This window comes from Colobus angolensis, unplaced genomic scaffold, assembly GCF_000951035.1.
Source record: "Colobus angolensis palliatus isolate OR3802 unplaced genomic scaffold, Cang.pa_1.0 Scaffold308, whole genome shotgun sequence".
Classification (NCBI taxonomy): Eukaryota; Metazoa; Chordata; class Mammalia; order Primates; family Cercopithecidae; genus Colobus; species Colobus angolensis.
The window spans coordinates 908,136-925,722 of NW_012116355.1; the positions used below are offsets into that span (position 1 = coordinate 908,136).

The following is a 17,587-nucleotide window of genomic DNA, read 5'->3' on the forward strand; positions in this document are numbered from 1 at the left end:
AAAGGCCTCTACAAGGAAAACTACAGTAACGGAGGAGACCACCCTTCATATCGTCTTATGCCCAATTTCTGCCTCCAAAGAAAGAAGTAAAAACTAAAAGGCAGAAATGAAATCCACAGGCAGACAGTCCAGTGCCAGACCCTGAGTCTGGTAGTTAAAGATTGACCCCTGACCTAATTGGTTATGTTATCTATAGATTACAGACATTGTATAGAAATGCACTGTGAAAATCCCTATCTTGTTTTGTTCTGACCTAATTACCAGTGCATGCAGCCCCCAGTCACCTACCCCCTGCTTGCTCAATCAATCATGACCCTCTCACACGCACCCCCTTAGAGTTGTGAACCCTTAAAAGGGACAGGAATTGCCCACTTGGGGAGCTCGGCTCTTGAGACAGGAGTCTTGCCGATGCCCCCGGCCGAATAAACCCCTTCCTTCTTTAACTTGGTGTCTGAGGAGTTTTGTCTGCGGCTTGTCCTGCTATAACAGAACACTGCTGAAAGAAATCATAGATGACACAAACAAATGGAAACACATAAATCTCATGAACGAGTAGAATCAGTATTGTGAAAATGGCTTTACTGCCAAAAGGGCTGTGAGTGGAACAATCTCAGGTGCTAGTGTCACTGGGCTGTGACAGCCTGGTGCCTTTCCTGCAGCTGGGGGACACAACTGATGATAGAAACTAGGTGTATACCTGGATGACACTGAAAGACCTTTGGATCCAGCCTTGCTCTTTGGCTCCTGGTTTTTAAAAATTTATTTAATTTAATTTAATTTAATTTAATTTTTGAAATAGGATTTAGCTCTGTAGCTTGGGCTGGAATGCAGTGGCACAATCATAGCTTGCTGCAGCTTCAACCTCTTGGGCTCAAGTGATTCTCCTGCCTCAGCCTCCTGAGTAGCTAGGGCTACACGAGCGTGCCACCATGCCCAGCTGATTTTTTATTTTTTTTGTAGAGATGGGGTCTTGCTGTGTTGCCCAGGCTGGTCTTTAACTCCTAGCCTCAAGTGTCCTCCTGCCTTGGCTGCCCGGGCTCCTATTTTAAAATTTCTTTTATTACTGTCCTTCTTTTAAAAAACTAATGGATATGTGAATAGTCTGCAATTTCAAACAGCTTATTTATAATCATTCTGAGTATTTATATCCTCTTAACTTGAATGAAATGGAGGTGGTAAGGCCCTTAGTGGAGTTTAGAATCAACCTTTTTATCTATCTCTAAGTTGCTGTGATGGGCTAGTTACTTTACTTCTTGGTGATTCAGTTTCCTCTTGTATAACGTGGGATAAAATACCTGGGTCTGGCCGGTGGTAAGCACTGAATGAGGTGATGTGTGTACAGGCCTGGCACTGGGTAATGCTGCTCAGACAGGGTTAATTCCCCTTTCTTCCCTGTGTTCCTGAATTCTTTGACCTTTATTTATAGTTCATTGTCTAGGTCAGCTCATCACCAGAGATGGCCAACCTCACCTATTATATGAGGACTTTTCATAACATCATCCATAGAGAGTTGCTGACACCCTATTAACCACCTCCCCACCGCAAGAAAGCTCATTTCTTTTTCTTAGTTGAAATCTGTCATAGACAGCAATTAAATTTCAGAACATTTAGAAACATTTCAAATGGTGAAAAAGATGCAGCTACTGAACACATTTTTGAAATCATGACTAAAATTTCATTTCATTTATTTATTTTTATTTTTTTGAGACAGGGTCTTACTCTGTCATCCAGGCTGGAATGCAATGGTGTGATCATGGTTCACTGAAGCCTTGACCTCCCAGGCTCAAAAGATCTTCCCACCTCAGCCTCCTGAGTTGCGTAGCTGGGACTACAGATGCATGCCACCATGTCTGGCTAACTTTATAATTTTTTGTAGAGATGGGGTCCCACTATGTTGCCCAGGCTGGTCTCGAACTCCTGGGCTCAAGTCGTCCTCCTGCCTCAGCCTCCCAAAGTGTTGGGATTACAGGCATGAACCATCATGCCCAGTCTAAAATTTCATTTTTATAGGAGTTTCTTTTAGATGCATTATTGAGGCAGATGGAAATGTAATTATTTTGTTTGGTTGAGTAGTAACTATCAGTAATATTTAATAGGATAATACATTTTATATAAGAATAAGAATATAAATTCATTTTTATAATCATAGTAACATATTTTCAAGGTATAAATAAAATTTAATCATTTTGATTATAAGATCTTCATATGTATAGTATTAAATCAAAAGCATTTCTACATGTTTATTTATTTATACATGACTCTGTCTTCTGAGTTTTTACTTTATTAGTAAGGTTTTTTTTTTGTTTTTTTTTTTTGAGGCAGAGTCTCACTCTGTCGCCCAGACTGGAGTGCAGTGGCCGGATCTCAGCTCACTGCAAGCTCCGCCTCCCGGGTTTACGCCATTCTCCTGCCTCAGCCTCCCGAGTAGCTGGGACTACAGGCGCCCGCCACCTCGCCCGGCTAGTTTTTTCTATTTTTTAGTAGAGACGAGGTTTCACCGTGTTAGCCAGGATGGTCTCGATCTCCTGACCTCGTGATCCGCCCGTCTCGGCCTCCCAAAGTGCTGGGATTACCGGCTTGAGCCACCGCGCCTGGCCAAATTAATATTTTTTAACAATCTTGTTTCTTCTATACCTCCACACTATTTACCTCCTCATTTTGAAATAAATTCCAGATATCAGAGAGTTATACCATTAAATATTTCAGAATGCATCTAAACATATACAAGCTTTTAAAATGACAGAGCTACCATTATTAAACCTAGAAAGTTCATAATAGTTTCCTTATATCATCAAATATCCTATCAGTGCTTAAATTCCCTTGATAGGCTTATAAATTTATTTTTATTTTCTCAAACTCCTGACATCATGTGATCTATCCACCTCAGCCTCCCAAAGTGCTGGGATTATAGGCATGAGCCACCACACCTGGCCAGTCACCACGCCCGACCCCCTGTTTTTATTTTCTATAATTTGTTTGTTGGAATCAGAATATAAACACAGCCCACAAACTTCAAGTAGTTGAAATGTCTCTTAATGCTCTTTTAATACATAGATTCTGCTCCATTGCTTTAACTTTTCTCCTTATAATTTTTTTGTGGAAGAAACTAGATCCTTTGTCCATAGTCCTGATTCTGCCAATTGCATCCCCGTGGTCTATCATGTTTGTTTGCCCTCTGTATTTCCTACCAATTATATGTTGCTGAATTTGATTTGCTAAAATGTTAAGAACTTTTGCATTCATGTTCATGAAAAATGTTGGTCTCTAGTTTTCATTTTTTTTTTTGAGACGGAGTCTTGCTGTGTCGCCCAGGCTGGAGTGCAGTGGCCGGATCTCAGCTCACTGCAAGCTCCGCCTCCCGGGTTCACGCCATTCTCCTGCCTCAGCCTCCCGAGTAGCTGGGACTACAGGCGCCCGCCACCTCGCCCGGCTAGTTTTTTTGTATTTTTAGTAGAGAGTGTTAGCCAGGATGGTCTCGATCTCCTGACCTCGTGATCCGCCCGTCTCGGCCTCCCAAAGTGCTGGGATTACAGGCTTGAGCCACCGCGCCCGGCGTCTAGTTTTCAATTCTTATAATGTCTTTGGATTTGGTATCAAGGCAATCCTGGCCTCAAACAATGAATTGAGAAGTATTCTCTTCTTTTTAAATTTTTGAAAGAATTTATGTAGAATTGGTATTATTTCTTCTTCAAATATTTGTTAGAATTCACTAGTGAAGAAATATGGGCATAAAGAAATAGAGTTTCCTTGACAAGAATTTTTTTGAGACAAGATTTAAACTATAAATGCAATTTCTCTAAACGGATATAAGGCCATTCAGGTTATCTATTTCTTCTTGAGTAAGTTTTGATAATTTGTGTCTTTCAAGTAATTTGTCCAGTCTTAGTCCATTTTGTGCTGTTATTACAGAATACCACAGATTGGGTAATTTATAAAGGCAGAATTTATTCTCTCACAGTTCTGGAGGGTGGGAAGGTACCAGCATTTGATGAGGGCTTCCTTGCTGTGTCCTCACGTGGAAGAAGGGCAGAAAAGTAGGAGAGAGAGAACCTGCAAACTCTTTTTATAGTGGCATCAGTCCACTCTGTTCTCATGACCTAAAACACCTCCCAAAAATCCCCACGTCCCAACACTGTTACACTGGGGATTAAGTTCCCAACACATAAAGTTTGGAAGGAATACATTCAAACCATAGCAGTTGTCAATTTATAGACATTAAAGTTGTCAATTTTTTTGTTGTCAATTTATAGACATTAAAAATTTCACATTATTATTGTTATTGAGACAGGGTCTTACTCTGTCACCTAGACTGAAGTGCAGTGGTGAGATCTTAGCTCGCTGCAACCTCCACCTCTCAGGCAAAAAGCGATCCTCCCACCTCAGCCTCCTGAGTAGCTGAGACTACAGGTGCACACCACCATGCCCAGCCAATTTTTATAGTTTTTGTAGAGATGGAGTTTCGCCATGTTGCCCAGGCTGGTCTCAAACTCTTGAACTCAAGTGATCCACCCACCTTAGCCTCCCAAAGTGCTGGGATTACAGGCATGAGCCACTGTGCTTGGCCTTCACATTAACTGATTGTCCTTTAAATATCTTTGGAATTTTGATGAGTCACCTCTCTCATTCTCAATATTGGTTATTGGTCTGCTCTCTTTTTTCCCAAAGTTCCTATGACTTTTTAAAACATGAAGGACCCTGGCCTTGCTGAGGCTCCCACCTCTGAGTGATGGTGTTTTGCTTGGCATAAATTGTATTCAAATTTCTTAACCAGGCTCCTTGAGTTCCCCATGGTGTCCATAAGTGGAGTCAATGCCTCTGAAATTCAATCAAATTTTCAGTGTGAGGGGAGGGACACAGTTTCTTCAGAGTCTCAAATACAAACCCATAGCTCAGTGCCTTCTTGCTTAAGGGTTATTTTTGATACTTATTTAATATACAGGTTGCTGGACCCTGCACATAGAGATTCCGATTCATTAGTCTGGAGTGAAACCAGGAAATCTATATTTTTAACAAGCTCCCGAGTGATTCTGATGTAAGGCTGGGATTGAGAGCCCACTGGAGAAGAAAACCTTTGAAAGTTCCTGTCAGGGTAGAGATGTCACAGGACTAGGCGTATTGGGTGGGCATGTGCTGCCCTCTAGTGTCTCTGGCTGCCATCTACCGTTACTCCCCACACTCCTGCATTGGGTAGTAATCCGCTGTGTGAGCTCTGGTGGTTCTGCTGCCTGACACTGCTCTGAGGCTTCCTGCCCAACTCCCTGGAAATTCTAGCTCTTGGGCATTAACAAAGATGCTCATCTATAAAAATGTTGCCGCTGAGTCGCAGCAACTATGCATCTCTGTCCCTGGCACCTTGGTATACTTGAGATGTTCACTAGTATTTTCTGAGTATGAGACACAGCGAAGCTCTTTTGTAAGGCTCGTGTGGAGGGACAAGTCTCACATTAGTGGCATGTCAGTCACATTTTTCTTTACAAGGCGATAGGACCCATGGTACGTATGAACTGGTAGCCATGAACAGTTCCTTGAAGAAATTCTATTGCGATCATTGTGGCTCTGCAGCATTATAATGAAAGCAGGGTCTGGCTTAAAGCAAGTTTTCTAGAAACAAATGAAGAACCCTTGATAGTTGTGCAGCCCTCCAGCATCCACAGAGGCTTTTCATGTACTTCATCTCCCTTGTTTGCTATTTGCTCTCAACTACAAGGCAGGAAGGGCAAATGTGATGATCCATGCCCACATCGTGAGAAATGCCAGGCTTAGCTGTGTTCATTACACAAATGTGCCCTTGTTTAGGAAGACACTGATCCCACTGTCCTGTCCGCACAAGCACCCTTGTCGATGAGCCCCAAATCAGTAAATAAACCCATGCTAAAGGCCTAATCTGCAAAAAGGCATGAGACCATTTTTGGCTCAGCCCTTTGCTCTAATTCCTCAGCTCTGAGACAGAGGAGCAAAGGCCAGGAGAATTGCTGGAGCGGAGTTTTCAGGAGACGGTTTTAATGTCTTGGTCAGAGGGCAGACGCTGCGGGTTATCTGTGAGGTAAGTAGTGCAGCAGTAGGAGCAGGTGCAGGATTTGCAGAATGTGGTGATTCTGCCGGGGGCAAGAGGTCAGGCTAATGGGTGATAGAACTGTTACAGCCGCATAGAGGGTGGCAGCAGCTGGTTAAGTAGGAGTAATAAAAGTAAGGAAGGATCCAGGCTACTTTGCAGGTATGTTGATAACCTGCTGCTAAACAGCTGACTCAAACTGCCTTTTAATTGATTTTTGTTAACCTTTCATTCAGCGCTCTTTGGTTGAAAAAGTCTTCTCATTCCTGTATTATGGAATTTGCAAGTTCAGGGCAGATGTTGAAATAGCTCAAATTCATCCAATTTTCAGGCAGGGCTCTTCTTAAATTATCCTTAATATGAAGATCTATTTTCCTTTTGTAGGTATAAGAAGGACATTTAAGAAAAATGTTCAGTAATGCAAATCAAAACTGCAATGTGATACCACCTTACTCCTGCAAGAATGGCCATAATCAAAAAATCAAAAAACAGTAGATGTCGGCATGGATATGGTAATCAGGGAATACTTTTGCACTGCTGGTGGGAATGCAAACTAGGACAACCACTATGGAAAACAGTGTGAAGATTCCTTAAAGAACTAAAAGTAGAACTACCATTTGATCCAGCAATCCCACTACTGGGTATCTACTAAGAGGAAAATAAGTCATTCGAAAAAGATACTTGCACACGCATGTTTATAGCAGCACAATTTGCAATTGCAAAAACGTGGAACCAAACCAAATGCCTATCAGTCAATGAGTGGATAAAGAAACTGTGGTGTATATATATATGAGATGGAATACTACTCAGCCATAAAAAGGAATGAATTAATGGCATTTACAGCGACCTGGATGAGATTTGAGACTATTATTTTAAGTGCGGTAACTCAGAAATGGAAAACTAAACATCATATGTTCTCACTGATATATTGGAGCTATGAGGACGCAAAGGCATAAGAATGATACAATGAACTTTGGGGACTTGGGAGGAGGAGTGGGAGAGGGCGAGGGATAAAAGACTACAAATAGGGTACAGTGTACACTGCTCAGGTAATGGGTGCACCAAAATCTCACAAATCACTAAAGAACTTACTCATGTAACCAAACACCACCTGTTCCCTAATAACCTATGGAAATAAAAAAAAAAGAGAAAAATGTTCACTAATCCATTTGTTTGTCAAATCATTTTCAGAATATTTTTCCTTATAACTAGTTCAAAAAGAAACCCTTGTGCTAATGAATTTTTTGGTTGTTTTTAAGTTATGGTAAGATATGCTTAACATAAAATTTACCATTTTAGTTATTTTTAAGTGTACTATTCAGTGCCGTTAAGGGTATTCACTTATGAATAAGATGGTTGTATTCATCACCCCAAACAGAAACTCCTGTACCCATTAAACAATAACACTTGATTTCCCCCTTCTCCAGCCCCTTCCCCAGCAAAAGGTTGGCTTTTGCTTCTTGTGAATGCCTTGTCTTTGAAACTAGATATTTAAGAATCTTGAAAGCAGGTATGCAACACAACCCAAATGTCTTTGTACTCTTCACACTGCCCAACTTAGGGTTAAGCACGTACTGAGTGCTCACTATTCCTGTCTGGTGGAGGAACGAATGCTAGAGGAAGGATCAAATGCCCTTTTCAGAGATTTTGTTTGTTTTTGAGGCAGAGTCTCATTCTGTCATCCAGGCTGGAGTGCAGTGGTGTGATCTCGGCTCACTGCAATTTGTGCCTTCTGGGTTCAAGTGATTCTCCTGCTTCAGCCTCCTGAGTAGCTGGGATTACAGGCGCCCACCACTACGCCTGGCTAATTTTTTGTATTTTTAGTAGAGACAGGGTTTCACCATGTTGGCCAGGCTGGTCTTGAACTCCTGACCTCAGGTTATCCACCTGCCTCAGCTTCCCAAAGTGCTGGGAATACAGGCATGAGCCACCGTACCCAGCCCCTTTTCAGAGATTTTGAGCCTAAGAGCAACCACGCTTACCAGGGCAAGAACTTCTCAAGGAAACTCAGAAATCCTAGGGTGTTCGGGACATGCCATAATATTGATCGGGGTCATGAAGTTAACATTAATGTGAGAATCAGTGGGTATAGGAGAGGTAGATCCTAGGGTTGAATGAGGGAAAATCCTGCTCTGCCTAAAGTTATTCAAATTCAGATTTTCATAAAACACTCTTTCAGGCAAACATTCCGACCATGGTGGATTCAACCAAAGAGCCACAAGTTTGTCGACCTTAATCGAAAGTTTTGCCAATAACTCACCTCCATGAATAGGCTAGATGCTATAAAATCTGTAGAGGTGATTCTGGAAAATCAAGCCTTGTACAGAGCTCCAGAAGTGAGCATCATTCATTTGCCTCCTTGAAAGGTAGTGCTTACAATCTCTGCTCACCCATGTCAGGCTGGACCACACAGATTGGGAGGAGTCCTTCTTTAACTCTCAGAAAGTTATTTAAAAGAACAACAGCTTTGTCCTTTCCTTGACACGTCATACACTGCCCTCTTTCTGGACCTCTCTGTACTGACCATATATCATTGCTGGTGACATTAAAAATCGGTTTCCAAGATTTAACAATATGATGCCTGCACTATCCTCTGTTGTTGTTGTTGTTGTTGTTGTTATCCTTCCAGTACAGATGATGTAGTTCATGGAGTTCCTCTGATCTACCCACTGTCTCTCTTATAGGGCATGTAGTGTATATAGACTCAGTTTTACAGGGATAGGTGTCAGGCCATTGTAGTAAAGGAGAGAGCTGAGCCATGAGGGTATAGAGAGTAGAGTGAACATGAAAAGGTACATGCTGCCCATGACCTTGGTATCTTTTGCCCCAGGCTCTATAGCCCATACAGAGCACCAGACACCCTCATCTGAACATTGAATCACCACAGTAAGCCTCTCTAAAAACAGACAAAGGTCTGTGATGCTATCCCTGCCTTGTGGAACAGGAGGGCTTTGTGATGCGGTCTGGTGGTTTGGATCCCTCTTCTTTGAGGCAGAAATGATGAGGTGTAGAATCTGGAGGTATTAGGTTCCAAGACAGTGGAAGACTAGGGAGAAGGATGGCTAGTGAGGTTTAGATCATGTTGAGCCCTACCTTTGTTTTGTGGGATGTTAGATATCCCTTATACACCTATGGATCCATCTGCATTATTGCATTAATTATTTGGCAAGTGAAAAAGAGCCGCCAAAAATTAAGGTTGGGACCTAACAGGAGCTGTTGCCAGGTAGGGAAACACTATGACCATGGCTAAATTGATGTGCCTCAAACAAGATTTTATCCCCCAGCTTTCTCTTGTTACTGTTAGCCCTTGCTTTTTTAAGGGGGTTTCCTCACTGGATACCAGAAGAGCTCCCAATCCGGGTGATTATTCTGGTTGGTGACTATTTAGGGCCATTTGATGGCTGAACTCCTTTGGCTTCTACACCCACCCATCCTTTAATCTGTTCCACTTTTCCTCCCGTCTCATCCTAAAGTCCCCACAGAACTTATGAAAGGAATGAGGGCGGGAGGCATGGAGTATGGAAGAGCCTGAAAGGGAGTCAGAAATAAGCAAATAAGGAAACTCTTGGAGTGAAAAAGAATACAGAAAGGAAAGAAGAGTATATAAAATTGGAACACAGAAAAAGACTGGGAAATGTTTATGAGTTTTGTTTCATTTTAGATATGGGAAAAAATGATGTAGCAGCTTTACATTCTAATGTTTTTGTCTTTAAGTGTCACCAAAGAGTCCAACAAAAGTCTGGAGACAGAACATCAAGAGGTAAAGTCCCAGTCTCTCCTCTGATTCGCTTCTACTGTGGGTGAGGTTCCCATGGATCCTGACCCCTCTATGACCCCTGCTGCTAAGAGCCAGGTGCTCTAACCACTGCAGACTCTAGTACCCCACTAGGGACAATTTCTCATGGAAGACTTCCTTGGGTGGAAAATCAGAGCCTAGGGACATCAAAAAAATTCTCTATCTTATCCTCTTGAGAATAAAGAAGGAAGAAGTAGGGCATAAGTCCTCAACTCTGTCATTTACTAGTTTTACAAACCTGTGGAACTCACTTCAACTCTCAGTCTTGTTCTCCATAAAATGGGCATGTGGTGAGCCTTCCTCACTCCCAGTGTGATGGTGAAGAACAAGTGAGATGAGGTACAGAACAACACATTGTAAACAGTTAAGTTGTACACAGATGTGACTTAGTGTTCTGACTCTTGGGGTTTTCAGTATCCTCTCATTAAAAGGTCTTAAACTGCTTATAGGATGTTTCTGAATCCTCTCCATTTCCACATAACACTATCTTCTGTTTCCTCAGCTAGGAGAACTTCTCAGGAAGAAGCCAAGAAGTTGTGGAAGCTGCTCTTTCTCATGAAAAGGTAATCTCTTGTTCTCTGCAGTCTCCCAGCTGCTAGTCTGGTCTGTGATCATTTCTCAGCTTGGCTTGGGGTAGAGATAAGAAGAGGGATAATGGATGGGAGGGAGACATACACAGTGGAGGCTGGTTCGCTAGTTGATAGAGTTGCCAGGTCACAGGGGCTGGGCCAGACATCTCAGGAGGGAAGGTCACCCAATGCTGCTTTGGGCTAGGTCACAGTAGTTCTAGAATTCAGGCTGGTACTAGTGTATAATTCATAAAAGACTCTACACGGGGTTGCATTCAGCCATGAGACAAGCTGTTCAGTCAAGAGGAATGGATTTTGCATAAAGAAGTCATCCCTGTCTTATTCTTTATTCTCTCTCCTCTGAGTCTGACTGGACTCTGCTGACATTACCTCCACTGGCTCTGTCAGTAGGGAGATAGCCCTCAGACGGCAGCCTATCATCTTAACCATTTCTTAAGATTTCTAGAGAACAGGATTGAGTCCCAAAAGACATTGGGTATATCAGCAGGGATACCAAATAGCCCTCAGAACACAGAGGTTCTGTATGAACTTCAAGCCCAAATACCAGGCTTTGCGTTTCTTAGCCTCAAATGAGACTGATCTATGTTCTAACTGGTGATGCCCCATCAGCTAACCACCTGGCTCCATTCTCCCAGTTCAGCTTTTCAACACGGTCAACAGAGAACTGACCGCAGCTCCCAGCCTTCTCTGAGGGCCATGCCATCCCATGGGTTGTCTGAAGCCTTGCCCAACAAGTTCCAGACTGTCAGCCCAGCCCACTTTGCCAAATGACTTTTTCTTTTTATTTTCTTTTTTCTTTTTTCTGAGACAGAGTTTCACTCTTGTTGCCCAGGCTGGAGTACAATGGCACAATCACTGCAAGCTCTGTCTCCCGGGTTCCAGCGATTCTCCTACCTCCGCCTCCTGAGTAGCAGGGACTACAGGCATGCACCACTATGCCTGGCTAATTTTTGTATTTTTAGTACAGACAGGGTTTCACCATGTTGACCAGGCTGATCTCGAACTCCTGACCTCAGGTGATCCACCCGCCTCAGCCTCCCAAAGTGCTAGGATTACAGGCGTAAGCCACTGTGTCCGGCCTCCAAATGGCATTTTCTTTTTTTTTTTTTTTTTGAGGCGGAGTCTCGCTCTGTCGCCCGGACTGGAGTGCAGTGGCCGGATCTCAGCTCACTGCAAGCTCCGCCTCCTGGGTTTTGGCCATTGTCCTGCCTCAGCCTCCCGAGTAGCTGGGACTACAGGCGCCCGCCACCTCGCCCGGCTAGTTTTTGTATTTTTAGTAGAGACGGGGTTTGAAAAGCAGACAGGCAGACAACAAGAGAGTGTAGGCACCAGGATTTTCAGGACTGGGAAAGGACAATGCCAACCCCAGCCCACACTTTTCTGAGAAGGCAGAGGTCACTCCATCATTAATGTTTGTCATGTTTCTCTTCCCAGCCAGGGCTGGCTTCCTCAAGAAGGAAGTGTGCGGCGAATTCTGTGTGCAGATCCCTGCTGCCAAATTTGCAATGTTATGGCTCTGGAGATTCAGCAATTGCTGGCAGGTGAGAACAACCAGTTCTCCCTGACTTCACAGGGGCCATCACAGGGCTCCTCTTGCCTAGGGGCTTTGTCTACGTCTAATGTGTCTTTTGAGCATAGTCAGGATCTGGGTTCCCCGAAATCCAAAGAGCTTTCACTAGCATCTGTAACTCCAACACTGTCACAATTAATGGATCAGAAATCTTTAACCCAGTCAGCTGCCCAGTCAGCTGGTGCAGAGAGCATCCAAGATTCCTGGGCTGATCACTTTCAGTGAGGACAGAGATCACAAGTCCCAGCTGTGTCCCAGGTCGTGGGATCTCTGTCTTCAAACTTTGAGAAGTCTGGAATTCCTCTGAGCCAGCAGGAGAGGAAGAAAAACAACTCCAAATTTGTCCTGGAGAATCAAGGTCAGCAGCCCTTGAATACTAGATTCCCTTTCTTTCCCTGAACCCAGAGCTCCCAAACCTCAAACAACACCCTATGACCCTACATTCCTTTCAATTGCTATTGCAATGTCCAAAAAGTCCTGAGGAATCTCCAAGTACAAGGATATTGTTGGCCAGGCACGGTGGTTCACGCCTGTAATCCCAGCACTTTGGGAGCCCGAGGCAGGCAGATCACGAGGTCAGGAGATTGAGACCATTCTCACTAACACAGTGAAACCCCGTCTCCACTAAATATACAAAAAGAAATTAGCCGGGCGTGGTGGTGGGCGCCTGTAGTCCCAGCTACTCGGGAGGCTGAGGCAGGAGAATGGCGTGAACCCAGGAGGCAGAGCTTGCAGTGAGTCAAGATTGTGCCACTACACTCCAGCCTGGGTGACAGAGCGAGACTCTGTCTCCAAAAAAAGAAAAGGATATTGTTTCACATATTCCCACATTTGAGGTCTCCCAAGATCTGTGGAGGAGTTCCTGTGGCAGCTTATACCACACCACTTCTAATTTTCCAAAGGATGGAAAACAAACAGCCATTTCTTTCACCCTGAACGCTATCTCTAAGGCTTCTGTCGAACAGATGAGCTTCCATCTCCTTGACTCTGGGTTTCATGGGAGGCTAGCTGGTCCACCTAAATTTTCAGGGTTTTTGAAGGATCTGCTATGGACTCAGAGCAGAAAAATTACTGTGAACAAATCCCAACCCCCATGGCTCTAGCTCCACCGTCTCCCCTCTTTCAACTTCTAAGTGGCCTCTGTCCATTGCCTGGGGGATGCACTGAGGCCTCAGTGTACCACATCTGTAGCTACCTTACTGTGGTTTCTCTTTTCTGCACATTACTGTCTGCCTTTAGAGATCCCTGGTCTGCCTTTAGAGATCTCCAAAACAGGGGAGCCCTTGGCCTTTTCTCTTCAATGATTTCTCCTTCACCTCTGTACTAATTAAAATCCCCCATCCTTCCCCATCTTTTCCCCAACATTCTCCATCTGACCATGGACAAACCCAGATCAATGTCCTGTATCTGACTTAGGCTAAGTGAAAGCCTTGGAGTGGCACCTGCTGTAGAGGCAGCTCCAGCTTCAGTGGAGTTTGCCAGCTGTTGTCCAGAGACCTCTGTAGATCCAGGAAATAAACAATGTAAGCCCTGAGACATGTTGCAGCCTTTCCCACTAGATCCAGGACCCTGTTTGATTGGTGAAGTCCATTTTAGTCCTCAAGAGGGAGGTAGCATTCTCCTAGGCCATGGCCAGAGGCTGCTGGAATTCTAACTCCAGGAGCAATTGAAACAGAGGGTTGATTTGCCATTGCTGGGACCTGATCCAAAAGATCCAGCAGTCTATCCAGTTCCTCCTGTGACCTGATGACCAATAATCCCTGCCCTGGAGCAGCACAACCCTGACCTATGTGGGTCTTCCCAACATGCAGCACCAGAGGCCAGTGGGAATAGTGGCCTGCTCTAATCCACTGTGGCAGGATGGCCAGTCTGCAATTGTTTCCTCAGGCCAAGGTCATGTTGCAGAGCCACATAGATTACAAATATGGGAAGATCTGCTAGGGCATTGTCCCTGCCCACATCTGCCATTGTTGGGACTACAAGTCACTGGGTCTGCAGTATTCCAAGGGCCTGGGCAGCAACTTGGTGCCCCTGTCCTCTGAGAAGCAAACACCTGGACCTGGAAGTGACACATATCAGCCCCTACACAGATCAGGAAGGGACACTCTGAATATTGACAGCCCTTGACCAGCAGCAACAGGCCTTACGAGATGCTGTTACTGATGATCCTGAGCTCCTCAGACCCTGTACCAGGAAGCCACTGAGAAACTTGAGACAATTTTGGCCTTTTTGTCAGGGCTGCCTGCTCTCTATTATGTGGCTCTTTCCAGGGCTGTGGTCCAGGCACTCACTCATGAATCCACAATCACAGATTGAGCCCATCAGAGCCTCTGACTCAGTCTCATCCGAACAGCAATGTGTAAGTCCTGGGCCATGCTTTCAAAACACCAGTGAGGCTTGTGTAGATAATGTACAAGTGTTCTAGGCTAAAATACAAGCTGATGGAGATGGTACCGCTAGAGAGGCAGACAGATCCTCACAGGCCCTAATCACTCAAGGAACCCATCTTGGCCAAACTAAATTTTTACCTGAAAAATAAATTCCTCGAGATACATTTGGGAGGTCCCATAAAGACAAGGGAATTCAGGGAACAAATTTTGACCATCCCAAAGAATCTCCACTCAGGGATCCTTTAGGAGTCTAAAGATTGCTAAACCAAGGGAAAACCTTGCTCCAGAAACTCCATATCCCACCAGGCATCCCATGTGCCCCAGATCCAGAATGCGTTGGCCTGAAAGAACAGCTTGCAGTTGAACCAAAGACAGTGCAGCAGAGCTAAAAGTGATCTAGTTCCTGAGCAGTACCCCATGCCCACTGGGATTCTGGGATCTCACACCCAGTGGGGGCATAACAGAGGCCCAGGTACTTTCTGTTCAGCTAGAGGCTGGAGTCAACAACCCAGCCTGGAGGGCTCTGAACCTCTTAGACCAGGTCTTTGCAAAAGTAAGGACAAGTCCCTACTTCGGCAGAGAAAACAGACAGCCCAGTGACATTCGATGATGTTCAAAGCAGCTGGGAATCATAGAGAAGGGGGTATCTAGACAGCACTGGAGCTCTCCCCAGCCAGAGAGAGCACCCTTTCTGCCGAGGTTCAGGGGCGAACAGGGGCACATCTAAGCAGAACTCCAGAGCTCACAATTTGCCAAATATATCTCCAGGATCTTTCTCAGGTAAAACTTTAGTTTAGCTAAGATGGTTGCCTTGAGCAGGGACTAGCAAGGATCTGTCTGGATCTGCGGAGTCCCATTTTCATCTTCTCAGTACTGGCTATTGCTCCTTCACCAGCTTCTCCCTAACCTTGAGTTGTAAGAGCATCCTCTAGGATTACTTGGGGCAAAAGACCAGATAAGAATAATTTGCAAAGCTGTTAGAGTAAGCTGAATAACCTCATCCAAACAAGGATTTCTGTTAATGCCAAACCTGGAGTGCCCAGAGCTTAAAGGGCCAACTTACTGGGCCATTAATTGCTGGGCCGAAATTTTGCAAGTACAGTATTTGAAGGGGTAAATTTTTTTCAGATTCAAAGTTTTCAGGGTCAAATGGTTCAGGGCCATGTTTTACAGGGCAAAATTTGCAGGGCCACACTTTCTAGGAATAAGAGTTGCGGGGTCTGGTAAGGGGAGTCCATACTTACAAGAGCATCATCCTTCCAGAAGCTCCAGAAGTTGGCTTGGATAACAAGATGAAGCTGTTTCTGCACTGGATTAACCCTGAAATGAAAGATCGAAGGCATGAGGAATCCATTCTCCTTTCTAAGGCTGAGACAGTGACCCAAGACAGGACAAAAAACGTTGAGAAGAGTCCAACTGTCACCAAATATCATGTGTGGGGAGCTACAACAGAGAAGACAACAGAGGACCCTGAGGCTCAGCCTCCTTCTACTGAGGAGGAAGGCCTGATCTTCTCTGATGCCCCCCAGTGCCTAAATAATCTGCTGTAGCAACACTCCCTTCAGTCCAGCCAATCCTGGGTCCTGTGCCACTCCTACAAATGTTCCAAACTCTGTCCTCAAATGACTTGTGCCACTCAACCAGGAAATCTATCCCACGTCTCAACTCACCTCAGCAGAAGGCACTGGTTTATGCAAGAATACCCATTACAAGAAAAAGGAGTTCATAGATTCCTGAACCTCTGCATCCCCCTGAAAAAGGCTTTCATTGCCATTTCCGTTAACATGCAGGTGAAGCAGGGCATTCTCCAAATATACTTTGTACCTTTAAGCAAAGAGCCACCTGTTTGTGCCTCCTCATTTTCAGTGTAGTATATGATAGTCAGAGAGAGTAAAGGACCTAAAAAGTACTTCTTATGTGGTATAGAAGCTTAAATCACATTTTATTTCAGATGGGTCAGCATTCCACATGACTCCTCCCAGCCCCACCCTAGAATGTGGATAAAGGGACTTGAACAGAGAAGAAAGGCCCTTGTTTTAGGTGCACTGAAGGTGAAGGTCAGGCTTGAATTCTATTGTCCCATGGTGTTTTGGGTTCAGAGGATCAACATGGACATGACGATAGTATAAGAAACAGTGGCCAGGAATCTAATGCATTTTTGGCCCACAGGCAAAATTCATTGATGACTTCTATACAGTAGATGCTCACAACCTGCAGGGAAGGTCCTTTAGAGTGCCATGGTGCACCTTCCTTTAGGAACGTTTATCAAAAGTACACAGCTAATGTGACAGATGTCAAAACCAGATGATAGAATCTCCCTGTCTTTTCCCTGTTGTTATTGGGATCTTTAAGGGTAACCCACCTGAGAGCCCACTCTAGTCCTGTTGCCTGTTCCAACCTCCATTGCCTTTTATTTGCAAGGAATGAATGCTGCCTAGAATGAAGACTAGTTGATGAAGAGATCCCTAAAAGGGTCAAAATAAAAACAACTTTGGGCTGAGTCTTGCATTCAACAATTCAAATATTCAAGTACTTGCTGTGTGTCGGGCACTGTGCCAGGCACTACAGAGACAACGGTGAACAATACATAGGCCTTGTCTCATAAAGCTCATGAACTCTGGGATAGACAGTCATAAAAAGTCACTAGAAGCAATAAGATGAAAGTACATAGAAGGGCACTTAATCTAGTTTTGGGGCATGTTCATGGAAAGTTTCCTAGAAGAGATGATATGTAGGTTGAGTTCCAAAGGATGAGCAGGCATTAGTTGGGAAGGAGGTAGGGAGTAGAGAGGCTTCCCCAGCCTGAGAGGACAACACGAACAGAGGCATGGTGTCAAACAACAGCATGCCGTGTCAGAGAATAGTGACTCACTGGAGAAACCCCTGTATAATAATTTTAAAAAACACACAGTAAAATGTTTAAGGGATCAGAATGAGGTTGCCAAGCTGGAGAATGAATGGCATTCATTCACCCATTCTTCATTCCTTCAATAAATATTGAGCACCTATTATATGCCAGGCACTTTTACAGGCACCAGGAATACAGCAGTGAACATAAGAGGGGAAAAAAATCTGCTCTCTCAAGGAGCTTACGATGGGAGCATGCCTGGGAGGAAGAGAAAAGAAGTATAAATTAAAAACATAGTATATAGAAGGTGACCAGATATATGTAAAAAATCAGGGTAATGG

General features: G+C 44.2%; 1 protein-coding gene across 1 annotated transcript; it reads left to right on the forward strand.

Moving 5' to 3' along the window:
- The first annotated feature begins 9,075 nt into the window (after window positions 1-9,075).
- On the forward strand, window positions 9,076-16,229 carry LOC105517802 (putative family with sequence similarity 205, member C protein). The gene is made up of 5 exons (XM_011950500.1): window positions 9,076-9,275; window positions 9,767-9,812; window positions 10,351-10,411; window positions 11,873-11,979; window positions 15,665-16,229. Exons 1-5 carry the CDS (start codon window positions 9,132-9,134, stop codon window positions 15,946-15,948), a joined length of 642 nt encoding a protein of 213 aa, XP_011805890.1. The 5' UTR covers window positions 9,076-9,131; the 3' UTR covers window positions 15,949-16,229.
- Window positions 16,230-17,587: the final 1,358 nt, after the last annotated feature.